Source organism: Borostomias antarcticus, assembly GCF_949987555.1.
Source record: "Borostomias antarcticus genome assembly, chromosome: 6".
Classification (NCBI taxonomy): Eukaryota; Metazoa; Chordata; class Actinopteri; order Stomiiformes; family Stomiidae; genus Borostomias; species Borostomias antarcticus.
Window position 1 is genome coordinate 25,828,710 of NC_140239.1, and position 16,450 is coordinate 25,845,159.

General features: G+C 44.1%; 1 protein-coding gene across 1 annotated transcript; it reads right to left on the minus strand.

The window, feature by feature from the left end:
• Positions 1–702: 702 nt before the first annotated feature.
• Positions 703–9,478, minus strand: tfap2d (transcription factor AP-2 delta (activating enhancer binding protein 2 delta); the record flags this gene model as incomplete). Its single annotated transcript, XM_084440447.1, has 8 exons — positions 9,271–9,478; positions 8,114–8,617; positions 5,694–5,754; positions 2,145–2,310; positions 1,525–1,643; positions 1,260–1,401; positions 1,002–1,115; positions 703–907 (listed from the first exon to the last, which is right to left on the minus strand). Exons 1-8 carry the CDS (start codon positions 9,307–9,309, stop codon positions 703–705), a joined length of 1,350 nt encoding a protein of 449 aa, XP_084296573.1. The 5' UTR covers positions 9,310–9,478.
• Between the last annotated feature and the right edge of the window lie 6,972 nt (positions 9,479–16,450).

Sequence of the window (16,450 nt, forward strand, 5' to 3'; positions counted from 1 at the left end):
AGGATTCAACATATATATAGTTCCAAAGCCTACAAGAAAAGTTATTTAAATATTTATATACTGTATATCTTTACAAATGTTTATGAAGAATTCAAAGAGAGCTTGTGTGGTTAAACTTGCGGTCTGGGGGGTGTACAAAGAGAGACATGCACAAGAAACAGTTACTACGGCAACTCAAAAGTCACTTTTACAAAATGGCTGAGTTGCACTCTCCCCCTCTGTCACACACTCACACACACGTTCAGTCAACCCAAGACAGTAACCTCACACATTCCCATTCTCTCTGTTACTTGGTAAACAAATGTTATGGTAGGCTACTGATTGCACGGCATAAAAAACCACAAGTCATTTCATTCAGTTATTTCTGGTCCTCTCTTAGAAAAGGGGGAGGTTTTGTGAATGTGTGTGTATGTGTGTGTTTGTGTGTGTGTCTGCAGTCCTCCCCCTTCTATCGTTGCCACCCGGCCGGTGATCACAGCAAGTCCTTGTTTACTTCCTGCGGACTGAATAAATAAATAAATAAATAAACGGATGAATGTCTTTGTGAGTTGCGTCCGTCTCCGTGGTGATGAAAACCTCTGCTCTCCGGAATCAGTGAGGCTGGCACCAAGTTTGTGTGCTCGCACCCTGCCTCACACACACATACATGAGCACACACACGCACACACACACACACACATACAGAGCTTGAAGGCACAGGGACTACTCAGTCTTTTCCGTTTTTCCGTCCTTAGTCTGGGACTCTGTTTTCCGAGTCTTTTCTGAGCTGTTGTTGATCTGTCCGCTCTCGGGCCCCACGTTTTTCCCGGCGTGTTTGTCCAGGTAGTTGAGCATCTCGCTGAGGACCGTCTGGAAGGTGCTCAGAGCCGCGCACACCGCCGGCGTGCCGAAGCCGTGCGTGATCAGACTGGGGGGGGGGGAGAAGGCCGATGTTAGTTAACAGCGATGGGACAAATCTGCCGTGGCGCGGTGGTCGGCGTACGTGTCTGCGCGTGTGTTACCTGAAGTGTGTGAGGTGTCTCTGGATGTCCAGGTCCAGGATAGGGGTGGGCCGGGAGCTCCCGAGAGGAGAGCGGTCCTGACTCAACAGGTCCTGGAACTCCTTACAGATCTGCCTGCAGGGAGGAGAGAGAGAGGCGTGTGTCACTGGATATCCGTTGTTTTTTGCCTCTGTGTGTGTGTGTGTGTGTGTGTGTGTGTGTGTGTGTGCGTGTGCGTGTGTGTGTGTGCGTGTGTGTGCGTGCGTGTGTGTGTCTTACTTGGTGGCCAGCACCATCTTCTTGCGTGCGCTGTTCTCTTTAGGCTCATTGTGCTGTCGAGCCAGATGCTCCCCCACGGCCTTGGTAGGGAACTCTGTCTCACAGGTGTACCCAAAGTCCCTCGCCAGGTGGAGTGCTTCACCTAACACACACACACACACACACACATTCACACACAGTATGAGCCAAAAGCTTTGACACTGGGAGGGATGATCAAGAGAGTAAAATCATCTCATGAAAATGTAGATTTTTGAAAGATGTCTACCTTCCACTAGGGAGGTCAGCAGCGTTACGTTCGCGGCTTTCCTCCGCCCTGCAGGAAGGTTTAGACCCAGCCGGTCCAGTTTCTCCCGAAGGCACCTTCCACCATTCTTGGACTTCGCTCTGTGGTCAAAATTACAATTAGGCTAATGTATGCTTACACCTGTGAGACAGTCTATGCTTATGCTGGGAAGATTAGTGCAAAAGAAAGTATAGATTGTCTCTGCATTAGAGCATGGACATCTGTTCAATGAGGGGCTCACATATTTCATCTTGATGACATGCTATCATTGCTGAAACTCTTTTGTCATGTGACTGGAGAGTGGAGACCAGCCATCAGACGGAGGAACTGATCCTATCCAACATGTCCTCTCTCTCTCTCATCAATAATACAGCGCTGGCAGCTTGTGCTTTCCTCTCCTCCCTCTGATCTTCCCCTCCGTTGGCCTGGTATCTCCTCTAGAGCTCCCTGGGCACTACCGTGGCGCGTGCAGCCAACTCTCTTTTAGCCTGTGTAAGCGTAGCCCTACCCTATTTTTTTTCTCTGATGGCTGAAAAAAAAATCTATAATTCATTTTGAATATGGCTACCAATTTAATACTTTTATAATGTATTCACTCATACCTGCGGAGAATCCCGCCCAGTAGGGATGCGTTCAGGCACTCTGGCGGGGATAGTCGCCGCTTCACCTCGGCGATGGTGACCTTGTACTTGGAGGTTGAGCTGAGCAGTGACAGGCGCCCTGGTACCGAGCAGAACAGATCCGTAGGGTTCACCACGCAAGTCCCTCCTGTAGACGAAATCAGACATTTATCACAATAAACATTAGGTTGCATCACGGTGGCATGCAAATAGGCCTATGATATTAGAATTTATATTCCTGTTTCACAAATCACGTATTAAGAAAAACAGTGTGACGATCCATAGGCTATCCTAACTGAGCACTGTAAGGAAACTAGGCTATTACTCCTGATTTTCTGTCCATAAAGGTGCATCATCACTCAACAAAGTCGCTGAGCTTGGCCCGCAATTGCTCAAATAGGCCATTTCCTCTTAATTGCTAATAGGCCTATAAAAAAAATGGCCTAGGTCTAAATTCTGAAAAGTAAGTATGATATACTGTCAACCAACTCAAAACAACTCACATATTATATAACCTATGGGCATTTGTTTTGTGTTAGTGCTTTTTTAAGTAGTTGTAGTAGTAGTAGTAGTAGTATTAGTAGTAGTAGCCTAGTAGTAGACTAGTAGTAGTAGTAGTAGCCTAGTAGTAGTAGTAGTAGTAGTAGTAGTAGTAGTAGTAGTAGCCTAGTAGTAGTAGTGTAGCCTACTTTATTGATCCCTGGAGGGAAATTGCACTGCAAGTCTAAGTAAATAGGATTAGAAATAGCCTATAGAAAATGTCTATTGGAACCCACACCACATAAGCCCTATTGCATTAATGGGCAAAGCATTCAAGTGGCTTGAAGAGATATATTTGACAAAACGATTGTAGCACACTTGTATCCGTGGGGCTCTGTTTGAATATATAGACATATAGCCTATAGTCTATCTTTTAGGGAATATGCAAACAATCTCCCCTTACCTAATCCTTTTTTGGTCAGGTGGCTTTTTCAAACCAACATGCATAAAAGGGTATTTGGCCTGTAGCTTATAGAAATGCTAGAAATCAGCGGGTGCTCGAGAAGCTGGTGATTGATTGGCCGGTCGCTGTCCAGGGTGCTGAAGCTGTCAGCAGGGCGGTGCGCCGCTCCCTCTACCTCTGTTGTCTTTCGACAGCAAAGTAGCATTGTAAAACAGGACACCTCCTTTCAGGCTTCAGGCTGATCAAATGATCACATCACATGATCAGATCCCATGGTTTGTAAGGCTATAGGCAAAGTCTGTATGTGTGTGTGTGTGTGTGTGTGTGTGTGTGTGTGTGTGTGTGTGTGTGCGTGTGTGTGTGTGTGTGTGTGTGTGTGTGTGTGTGGTTTGAACTGTAGATGCACCAAAGTCCAGCTTTATGTGACAGTTTCCAGGTCGACCTGTCTGTCAGCCTCACGCATTTTGACAGAGCACGCGTCTCTGAAAGCTGTGGGCTCACATCATATTAATTCCCCCCCAAAAATGTTTTGATTCAAAGTAGTTTGTATTTTATGTTGCCACGGGCAATCGAAAAAGAGCTATTGCCGGTAGTGCGGTGGAGCGCGCGGGCCCAGAGGCGATAGCGGTATTTAAGCAACGGAGAGTAGCCTCGGGCGGCGGCGCGAGCGGCGGCAGGATCAGACGCGGAATCAAGCGCCTTTTACGAGTTTGCCACGAAAATTAAAGAAAAAGAGACATGGGGCCAAATGTCATTCTCCTCCTTTTTTAACAACAATGTTTATAGCGCCAGTCACAAGACGGCACATGCAGCCCACACAAACCCACCGATGTCTGAGAGGGCGCGCGCATGCCAGGGCGCGCGTCTGCGAAAAGCTTGATCAGCTGCTGAAAGCTGAGTGTAACACCAGTCATTAAAACACAGACGACTCCTCTAAGTAGGATACGCGTTTCTTGGGTGATTTCTTTTGAAAAAGGTTATGTGAATATTCATGCCGCCAAAGCCGCAGTCAGAAAGAACAACATTAATATGATCTCCACTGAATTCGTGCCCGCGCTACATTAGCATATCAAAGCGTCTGCCCGAGGCGAGAGAAGCTATCGATACGGGAGCGCGAGGTAAAGCAAAGATTATTGGTTGTGATGGTTGGAGCGGCGGAGCTTGCGGCTAAACCCTGCACACCATTAACCGAATGCGATTGCGGAGGGGTTCCCGCGTCAATCCGCGAGCAAGCCCAACATCTAGACAGAGTTGATGAAAAATTAAACCAAGATATACAGGCTGCTTTATAGAAAACTACATATGTGTATAGAGTAATAATAGCAGCAGAATATAAAAATAAAAATAAAAACTTTGATGGAACAGACAGCTATGTGTTCCAGAAAGAACTTCTGAGGAAAGCAGTTCCTCTTTTTGTGCACACACCTGAGCACCGAGATAGGCCTAGCTGGTCTCACGGCCTATCTGAGGATAGCCTCTGCCTTTGCAATGCTATTACGCAAGACGCCTAATTCAGAAACCTTAACTGTATTACCTATTTTTGGGCCAGTTATAACATAGCCTACTGTCCAACAGCGAAAAAAATGAATGAATAAATAAATAAACAAAAAACAAATAAAACAACCTAAGCTATAGGCCTATAGTTAAGTCTATTGAAACAAGAACCGAAAGAGATCCAGTAAATAGCCCACATATAGCCTACTTAGGCCTACACAACATTAGCCTAAAGAAGAAAGAAAATGGCGGAGAGACAAACAACATAAATAAAAATCTATCTTATAGGGTTAGGCTTTTAAAATGTCGATAGTGGTTATACCTATTGCATTCTTTTTTTTTATTAGGCTTTTTTTTCGCGTCTACATGTAATTATTTTGCTAGTTTGACTTAGAGGGTTAGGGTTAGGTTGATTATGGTTGTAATTGTGTTATTGGGACGTTTAGCACTACCAACAGATTATTATAAAGGCTATGTCTTTTATGATGATGAGGCTATATTATTGTTATTGGTAGCCTATTATTATTATTATAATTGTTATTATTATTATTATTATTATTATTTGCCTATTATTATTAGTGTTGTTGTTGATGTTATTATTATTATTATTATTATTATTTGCCTATTATTATTATTGTTGTTGTTGTTGTTGCTGTTGTTATTATTATTATTATTGGTAGTAGTAGTAGGCTAGTAGTAGTAGTAGTAGCCTAGTTGAAGTAGTAGTATAGTAATGCCAGCAGTAGCCTTTTGTTGTTGTCCTCGTTGTTATTGTTGTTGTTGTTGTTAGTATTGTCATCAGGGCTATAACTCCTGTGCTCCAATTAGACTAGTATAATAATTATATAATATGATAGCCTAATTCTAAATGCAATGGCCTATGTTATAAACATTTCTTCATTTTATTCAAGCAAACAGCAAGTGCACGTTCCATGTCCCTTAATCAAATGTTAATTGATTGAAAATAGTATTTTATTTCCCTGATGACATGACGTGTGTGTGTGTGTGTGTGTGTGTGTGGGGGGGGTTCTTTCTGTCTGTGGTGTCTCGTGCATGGGGTGGTTTAGGCTACGACGCAGGTAAAGGTGTCTTACCTCTCCGGATGACGCCCCCTTGGCCGTTCAGCACGAGCCCGCATTGCGCCTCCACGGAGCCCTGAGGAACATGATTTCAAACGTCATTTGAGTCTAAATCGAGACAACATAGACCACACCAATACCCGGGTAGCCCTCAGAACAAACGTACACTGCCTCATTCATTACCACGGTGGCAAAGGTGTGGCGAGCATACTCTGCCCGCGGTATTGTGAGTGGAGTTTGTAGTGTTGACACCCGTGCGCCAACCTGTTGTAGGCTAAACTTATGAGCACTCATAACCACAGATTTGGAACCTGTTACGCAAGGCCTGTTTACGTACAGACGCCTGCTTGCATGGCCTGTTATCAAAGATGTCATCGAGAATGAGGAACACGAGCTTTTATTCAGAAAACGGTTAATCCCTCTTGTGAGCCGCGAGGCGGCTCGAGCTCAACCTGCCCTGCGCGCCCAGAACCCTGATTAAAATAAACACGCTCGCGCTACACTGAAGAGGCCGTGCAGGTCTTTTAAACAAACTCCTGCTCTATTTTTCTTTTTATTCCGCAGCTAATGTGATTATAAAATCAATATACAAAACGCAGAGGTCTTGCATGAATTAGCTTGCAGACGGGCGAAAGGTGTGGCAGGTCCTTTGTTAACCATGAAAATCTCTTTAGGCACTCAAAGATGCGACTGTGCGCACGAGACTGCACGCATCTGTTCTACCCTCTCCGCCTCTTGGAAGCTCAGGTTCACGTGCCATTCTTTTTTATAAAGAAGGTCGAAGAACCATTCTAAAAGTCTGGGTGTGTGTGTTTGTGTGTGGCGTGTGTGTGTGTTTTCTTAGGCCTGCGCTACAAAAAATTGAACCCAAACCAAACCAGAGCATGACCAAATATTTTAATGCCTGCTGATATTAGAATGTTATTCAGATAATAATAGTAGGCTATTTAATGATACTAAGCCAATATAAACCTAGGCTAAATAATAACAAGATAAGATAGCCAAATAATTAGTCTATCTAAAATTTAGATAATAATAATAATAATTATTATTATAGGCTAGGCTATATATAATAAATAGGCCTAACAATATAAATGAAAACACAACAACGTAGCCTACACTTGTGATGTAGGCCTCTACATTAATAACTCAAAGTAAATAATAATCATAATAATAATAGCCTAATAATAATAATAATAATAGTAATAGTAGCCTAATAATAGCCTAATAATAACTGAATATTGTCGATATCACAATAACACTAATAGTAATAACATGGACAACTAGCCTATAACAACAACAACAACAACAACAGTAGGCAGCTATAGCCTAGAAGTAGTAGGCTAGTAGTAGTAGTAGTAATACTAGCCTACTACTATACAACCAATACTACTACTACAAATAATAATAGTAGGCTACTACTAGGCTACTACTACTAGGCTACTAATAGGCTAATAATAATAATAATAATATAACTACGCATAAACTGGGAATACTAGTGTAATTATTTTACACCTTGAAGACAGTTTATTATCATAGCCTATGCTATTAATAGTCTACTCTAATGACAAAGCGGAGCGTCTAGAAAGACAGTGGCTATGCAGTGAGCACCAGTAGAAAAATGTTTAGAAATAGTCTAAATACGGATGGAATCATTTGTCAATATGTTAAAACATGTTTAACTAGAGCCGCCCGAGCTCAGATGTCGTTGCATAAATAACCAGTTGATTGACATTAAGACGGTAATTGGATAAACTACGGTGCTTTACGGCGCTCGAGCGGGCCATTGTACCCCGAACCCCGATCCGTTAATCCGGAGAATAGAGAACCAGCGGCTTTTCTCTGCCTCAACAGCCGGACACACACACACGCACACACACACACACACACACACACACATACACACACGGAATAATTTTCATTTCTTTACATCGAAAAGAATATGTAAAATATAGGTCACGTGCATTCTTAGAAAAATAGACGGCGGACTGCACAATAGAATAGTGGACTATAGGGCTACCATGCAGTTGATTAAATCTTTAAGTTAGGCCAACCTTTCATATGCAAGGTTCCAGGCCATGACTCAGTCCCTACGCTTTAGCGAATTTAATAGGATATAGTTCAACTTTTCACTTACAAACTGTTTTTTTTTAATAATTCGACGTCTTTCCTGGATTCAATGACCATTGAGTGAAGGAGCACAACTAAGCTAAGCTTCGGTGTCTGAGAAATTTAGCACACTGTCTGGCGCTGACTGCTGGGGGAGTTGTGAGTTGTACTGATCTTGAGGGGCTAACGGTGTTGAAGTTGAAGGGTTATGCCAGTGCAGCGCCCTGGGAGGGTATAGGCTACTGCAGGCAGGCGCTGGCAGAAGAAGGCCCAGGCGGGTTGGGTGAGGGTTAAGATGGATATTGATAAGAGGAGGGCATAGGTACCTGCAGATCGTCCGCTCCGGGTGGGGGGAGGCCCAGGCCCGCCCCGGGCAGCAGTCTCTGGTCAGGGTGCATGCCATACTGAGAGCCGTGTGACGTCATCAGAGACAGGTCATGGCGCCGATAAGCGTCAAGGCAGCCCAGCTCGCGCCGCTGCTCATCCAGGCAAGAAGACTTTAGCGCACGGGCGTTGTGCAGGTTGATGAAGTCCGCGGGCTCTCCGTGTGCGTGGTGTATCTGCTGGTAGTACTGGCCCGAGTGTAGCGAGTTGAGGCTGTAGGCGTCGGGCGCCACGGCGGGGTGGGAGTGCTGGAACTCGTAGTGAAAGGACTGGTGGTGCAGGGGGGTGTACTGGTGGTTAGTGGAGAAGTAGGGTGAGGCAAACTCTGTCCCTGTTGCCGGGTATGTGAGCGGAGAGGAGGAGGAATAAGCAACCGAGGAGTTGGCCACAGATTCCAGACAACCCAGCTGCATCAGACGGTAGCTGTTTGATCCGTCGTGACGTATCTGTGCGGAATAAAGAGAGAAAAATATGAGCGATGTCATTTAGCATCCCTCTCTGCCGTGCGCTGTGCTTTTAACACAAGCTGCCTCCCAAACACACTCGAACACAACTCCAAACACAACTCAAACATTCACACACTCAAAGCGTTTTCTTAAAAAAAAAAAAACACCTGAAGGAGATGTCATTCCACAAGCCTGGGAGGGGAAGGCACGGCGCGGTAGCACAAGCCCTCGGTGTTTTTGGCATGCCTGTCATTCGCCGTGCAACGTTTTCAAGCGCGTGCTGATATATTAATATTACCGAGCTGTTGGAAAATTTACTGTCCCAGCTCTGTGCACACAGGATGGCAGGTAAAAAGTGTGAGACACCGGAGAGTGTTCCGCCCTAAATGCTCTAATCACACCGTTGCCGGTTACACACGAGCCTCATTTGCCTTCCCTCACTAATAAAAAAGCACCGTTTTACCGGCAGCTACAGTGAGACGCACGAGCAGTCCTCTCCCCACTCTTTTTCTGACACACACTCAGCGCAGACAGCCTTTCTGGCGACAGATGTCATAACGAATTTTACTCTTACTTTATTTTATCAAACAAATTGAACTAGGCTACATTTAATGCTTCCATAATTTGAGAATGAAACGAATGTAAATAGATACCTCGGCGTCGTGGACCAGACCGGGGAAGGTTGCTGACATGGTGCTTCTCCGGTAACCCGGTTTCCCTTACGATCGAATAAATGCGTTAAAATCCCCAAATCGAAAGAAATGAAAAAGTCCCCGCGCGAAGCCGCAGAAAGCTGGTGGAACGCGAGCGTCTCCCCTCTGCACGGACGTGGCTGGCGCGCGGATTTTGTACTTGCAGGGTATTTCTCGGCTGATGTCGTAGGTCCCTTGGTAATATAGAAGTTTTGAAAATTAAGCATCAGCATTGAGGAATGGGAGGACAATAGATGGAGCTGAGCATCCCAAGAGACAAGGAATAAATATTGTATCTTCGCCTAATAAGGAACCGAGTGCTCTTTCAACATTTTGGTTTTTGTGGACATTTTCTTTTTGTCCGTTTGTATTTTTAGAGGGGGTTAAGGGTTTCTTCGTTTTATTCTCTCTGCTTAAATCAATTTCAAAAACTATTGGGATTTTCAACGGAAATGTAAGTTCATTTTGAAATATTATTTGGTAAATGAAGGCATCTAATTGTCAAGAAAAATGGCACTTCATTTTTAGAATATTTTTCTGTTTTAGACTAGATTTAACATGCTTTATGGGAGCTAGCCTATTTGAAATGGATCCCTTTTCTTTGCTTCTTCGCTGCATGTCTTGAATTTGCGAGTCTTTATTATTACCGTTTATTAGACTATAGGCTAGCTTATGACCCTACTATACACCTATTAAAAACAACATTACACTTAATGCATGTTACCGTGCAGTGTCTTTGAATTGATCGAAATATGCAATTACCGTAGGCTAGTTAATAATTGTTCACTATTATTGTATATGGATTAAAGATGGAGACCAAAGGCCTAAGCAGATAATTAATTTGCGAGTGAAGAGATATTAGGCTATTTATCTCACAGGTAGCCTAACAAATTATTCGCTTCTAGGCTATGCAAATTGAGAATAATTAAATAGAGTAGGCTATTATATGCCTATATTATAGATTAAATTGTATTTCAGCCAAATTTCATTTTTTCCCCCAAATCATTTTGATGTTCATGTTTCTGCATGCGTTCATGCTTTAAGGCTGGGGCTTCGGCTCATGATGGGAGGCTGTTTCTTTGTCGGTTTTAAGCCGGTGCTCACGCGCCGAGGGGAAGTGTCACCGGCAGTGTTGCTTTTGTGAAGACCGACAGAGGCACGAGACCTATTCTTCATTGTGTGAGCGGAGGGGCGTGTAGGGAGGTCAGCTTGTTAAGACTGGAAGACCAGCGCTACTTCATGACGGAGCTCTCTCACTCACCTGGGCACGCACCCTCAGGGTGGCCCAGCCCAGCGAGGAGCAGGGTAACAGCACCTTTCGGGTGGCGGATAAGGCGGCCTGTTGGTTAACATACCCGGCAGAGCGTCCTGTAGGACGGCCTAGCAGCTCAGGAAGTGAAAGAAATAGAAATATGAAACGACAGCAGAAGACTGGGCTTCCGGTCACGGCCTGCGGGGACGGCACGAGGAATGGAGAGGAGCTAGCTTTCTGTCTGCCTCAGTACTGAGCTACTCTACGAGTCTGTCAGATATATCCGCCATGCAACACACACACACACGCACGCACACACACACACACACGCACACGTGCACGCACGCACACACGCACTTACACACATACAGAGGGAGAGAGAGTCCACGAGTTGGGGCAGGATAGCGCGTTCAAAGTGTTTTAATGCCTCGAGCTCTCCTTATTTAACCCGAATTATCGCAATTAGCCTACTCCATTTGCGTGGTACAAAGCCCAACCGTTCGTTCCTCTAGCTACCGGCACTGACCGGCCTCACCGTTCGGCGGTCACAGACGCTTTTGCAGGAATCAATTTTAACATCGATAGTCGGTAGGCTACTGTGCTAGAACCGCAGGCCTACAACGTAAAAAAAAACCTCGGTCATAGGTTATAAAACTGCAGACTGTCACCAACACTGACGCTGCGTTTACTGACGCTGTTATCGACTCTCCGCTCTTTAATTAAGAAACTATCTTATTTCTCCCATCTGTTCCAGCCAGTCTGTGGCTTAGGTCTATTGGTAAATAATGAACGTATCTGGACTATCTCATCATAATCATCATTGCATGCCGCAAACAAAGTAAGCAGTCATAGCCTAATCTTTAAACACGAACACAAACATTAGACTATGCAGGTTTAATAGCCTAGATATTTTTTCAGACTCGAGGCCTGCGCGTCCCTGAGTAAATTACGTATTCGATTGTTTTGCCTCAAGGCTTGATGAAACCTCCGCGAGAGTGAAGGCCAGTTGTCGCACGTGAGGATTAAAAGCTTTCCCTGCGTGTGCACCGGGCAGAGCCCACTGTGTGTGCGCAACGCACCAGTTGCGCTGTAGACGGTGCTAATAGGGCTTAGCTCTTGGAACGGCCTTGCGGACGGGGCGGGAAGCGCAGCGCCAGATGCGCAGTGTGCTCGATCCCGGACCCGCTCCATCTGCTGCCTGGCGAGGCAGGGAGAAGAACACTCACGGGCTTGAGCCTCGATCCCTCACTCTCAGCCAGAGGCAGTATATCAACTTATAGACATATCACATAGGCTAGTGCTTTACTCTGTGAGCTATGTCAATGTAGGCCTATTATAAACTATCAATATCCACCTGCACCACGTGTGTGTGTGTGTGTGTGTGTGTGTGTGGTCAGTTAATGCAATTCATTCATTGATTTATGCTCTTAGACTCGGCTATATAAACCCTTTTGATATAGGCTATAATCAGATTCAAATTCGATATGCCTACCTAGGGTAGGCTATAACTTAGGCTACTAAAGCAGTAGCCTACCCTGTCCAGTCCGGATCATATAAATATCACTAACGTTTTCAAGGGCCTTAAACGATCGTCTTAAAGTAGGCTTGCTGTAGGATAAAACGTGATATAGCAGAGACCAACTTGCATGCGAATATTCAGTTATTCATTATTCATCTTCACGCTAGGCCTAAATCCTAGAAGACTCATAGCCTAAATTCGAGGAGAGTCCCATTTAACTTAGATTAGAATTCGTTTTCTTTATTTTCTTTTTTTTTTTTGGGGGGGGGGGGGTAATAAATAGGCTACCTTAAATGAGTAGCCTACACCCTGCAATAGATCAAGATCCACGAGTCAAGGAGTTGAGTTACACGGTTACGGTTAGCTAGCATACACTTTCATAAACAAACGAAACAAAGGCATTTCAGTTTACAAATTAGCCTAAGTTTAACAGCAAACTCTATGGCTGCGTATAATTAACGTAGGCCCTATAACTAATTTGGCCTGAGATGCAGGTGTTAAGATCAAATGTGTGTCAGGCCAATAGGCTACATGTTATAGCGTGTTCTCTTTATCTCATTTTGCCTATACCCATTCAATTTAATTATAGTTTCAGTTTTACCACGTGAAAACCCGTCCCCTCATAAATTAGGCTAGTATTTTTTCAGAGCCATAAGTGCAAACATATTAACCTTAAAAAGAGACATGACCCATGATGTAGACTACACCGACAGTAGGCTATAAAAGGACCACATTGGCCTTCAGTTGAGTTTTGTTGTTGGTTTATTAGCGCATGTGGTGGGATTGATGATGAGTCTGTCTCGTGGTGGCGAATTTTAATCAGTCTGCACCCAGTTCACTGGCCAGTCAGACACTGGACTCATATGGCCTCCAGCGTCCGTTACCTTTCTGCTAGACAGCCAGCCAGCCAAAATAACGACTGTTCATATAGGCTACATAACAAACGATCCAGAAGATGTTTGTCCTCGTCAACAGTAAAGCAATTAAGAAATGCTGCCTGTCTGACCTACATTCTGATCTGCTGAAGGCGCTGCAGGTTTCTATGCTAATATGGATCTGCTAATTGTGGATTTACTGTGTCGGTTTGGGGGGAGTGGGGGTGGGGCGTCACTCAAATCAAATGGCTGGTTTATTTAAAGATTTGCACTAAATTAATTTTACAGTGGGCGAGGTATTTAGAAGGAAACAGGTGGTCAATATTTAAATGAAGCTGAGACCGCTAGCCTACTGTCTTACCCGTCTCCCACGTCATTCCCAAGAGGCTATAACCTAAACGTCTCTGTTATTTAGCCTAAATGTAGCCTATACAAACTATTTCCAACAAAACTTTTATGGATTGCTGTATGAGTATATTGATATATTACTAAATTAAATGAATGGGAAACAATAGGCTATAGAGAGGCTATTGCTTCATAATTCCATATTGCATACTGTGAAAGCCCCAGGGCAGGCCAGTAGGCCTGGTTAGACCGTCCGAGAAAAGCTATAGCCTAGCTATAAAGTTCGAGTCTGAAGTCAGTACTGAGAGGATGACCTCCCGAACGTCTGACAGGGTTCAAGTGCCGCAGGATATCTCAGTGTAGGGTTTTCACTTCGCGAGGGCCCTAAAGTCAAAAATCTGAATGGACTACAAATTCGTCAACATACGCATGACAGTGAATAAGCAACCGGTAGGCTATCATTAACCGTTTATGTAGTCAATTAACGAAGTAATTGTTGTGTTTTGTTAATGTAATTACTCCTCAAGTGAGCTGAAGTGAAGTGAATTAAGAAATGCATTCAGCCCAGACACGTGCCAGCTGCACTAAAAACAAAAGAGTTCCACTCTGTGTGCATGAAAAGGACAATCTGCTCCCGGTCAGACGGCCAACGGTCAGGCACGAGGGGCTGTTGGAGACTCGGCCCCTGACCAGCATAAGGTCCATGGCTTTTGATGTTTAATAGAAAAAGAAAATGTAGGCTATACAGTGCATTTTACAGATTAAATTAATGCAAAAAAATCCACCAAATTAATGTGATCAACTATGAATTTTCAGGAATCCATCCAGCAAAAACTATCAGTCTTGGTTTGTAGCCTATTGATTGAAATTTGAGTAGATAGACTAATATGAATATTAAGTGTAATAGGCAATTAGTAATAGATTAGACAAGATAAAAATCAGTAGATGTGTTTTTTAGCTTTAAAATATTTTTTATAATTGCCCTATATCAATTTAATCTACAGTCCATCTATGCCTAGGCTATTCCTATGAGGTCGTATTTAAGGCTGAACAACATGGCACATTGAAAATTGTTTGAAATAAATCTCCAGTTGAAAAGTTCGGGCTGTGTCAGTTCATAACTGCTGCAACAAATTGATCTCTCGTGACTGAAACTTTACCTCAGCAGCTGTTCGGCCGTGTATGAGATATGCGCGTGGATCGATGCTCATTAACTTCAGCTTTTTAAGAGTTTCTGAAATGTTCGTTATGAACTCGGATCACACGCAACGAAGATTTGTTTACTGAGCCGATCCACCCCTGCTGCCCACGGAAGTAACTCCCTTCATCCTTTTCTCCCTAAAGAAGGCGGAGAGAGAGAGAGAGAGAGAGAGAGAGAGAGAGAGAGTGTGTGTGTGTGTGTGTGTGTGTGTGTGTGATGCCTGTGATCCCTTTTTTAAGATAGCCTACTATTACTCACCTTTCAGTGAAAGTGAGGGTTTTGGGGTAAAAGTAGAGTGAAGCTGAATATATGAATGGCCTGGAGTTATGGTTCTTAAAATAAACTCCTTATTGGTCCCTGGCTCCAGAGCTGTAGAGTAACCGTATCCATTCAACAGGGCAGACTTCTCTGCTTGCACATGCTGTATTTCTGAATGTAAACTTGTCTCTCTCCTGTAGATACCCACACCACCCAAGCATGATCCATTTCTCTACACTGACACCTTTCCCTCAATCCATAAAAAGTCTCCCTCCTACCATATCCTCAACAGCGAACGGTTTCTGAAAAGACCATTGAGCTTGACGGTCTCTTTACAGAAGTTTGTGGCAGATAAAAAGGCAACTCTCTGAAGTTACTTGGCGGATTTGATGGGCAGCTTACAGTTTTTGTTGTGCAGTTCGTGGTTTGTTGAGTTTACAGTACAGTATCTTACAATCCAAGCTTTCAGCTCTGCTGTTCTGCCGTGTTGAGTGGACATAGCTGCTGTACGAGGTAGGTACGGAGGTAGAGCGCATCGTCCACATGGTCGACGGTTCGAATCCCGGCTCCTCCTGTCCACATGTCGAAGTGTCCTTGGGAAAGACACTGAACTCCAAATTGCTACCAATGAGCAGGCTAGCATCTTCTATGGCAGTTGGCGCCATTGCTGGTTGAATGTGTGTGTGAATGGGTGAATGAGAGGCCATTGTAAAGCCCTTTGGATAAAAGCGCTGTAAAAGTGCAGTCCATTTACCATTTACCATTTATAGAGGCAGATTCCTTGGGGTATTTCCCCTCTCTCTAGCAGTTCTCGTCTTGGCCAACAGAGCGCGCTGTGCAAACAGAGCAGTCTGATGGGAGATTACATGTCTGTCAGAGGATAGAGGGCACACACACATACAGTACACACACATGCACACACGCACGCACACACACACACACACCGGCTGACGCAGGCTCAATGTCTTTGATCATGTAATTCCTATGTAATCTCTGTAATCTCCTAAAGGCAGAGCTATGTGAATGTGTATTGTGTATTGTCTATTGTGTATTGTGTGTGTGTGTGTGTGTGTGTGTGTGTGTGTGTGTGGATATGTATAATTTGTGTTGGATTAAGCAGATGAAGGAGAGGCCAGGGCCTCTTTTAAACAAATGATTCAAGTCTTAAAGAATCGAAGATCCATCCAGTTCCTCTCTGTGACAGACAAACTTGGCAAAAAAGAAGACAGACAGGAAAACAGGCACAGACAGACAGACAGACAGACAGACAGACAGACACACACACACACACACACACACACACACACACACACACACACACACACACACACACACACACACACAGAGACAGCCTGACAAACATACACACACACACACACACACACACACACACACACACACACACACAAACAGACACACAGAGACAGACAGATAGAAGAGACTGTGTCAGCGTTGGCTGTTTTATGGATTAGTGTATCGATCTTGTAGGATGTCTGTTGTTGCTGCTGCTGTTGCTGTTGCTGATAATGTTGTTGTTGTTGTTGTGGATGATGATGATAATGATGATAATGATGATGATGATGATGACGATGATGATGATGATAATGTTTTTTAATGAGTATGACAAAATGAGACTTGCTTTGGAAAATTACAGATGAACGTGTTCTAATTTGTTCATGCATTTGAGTGTA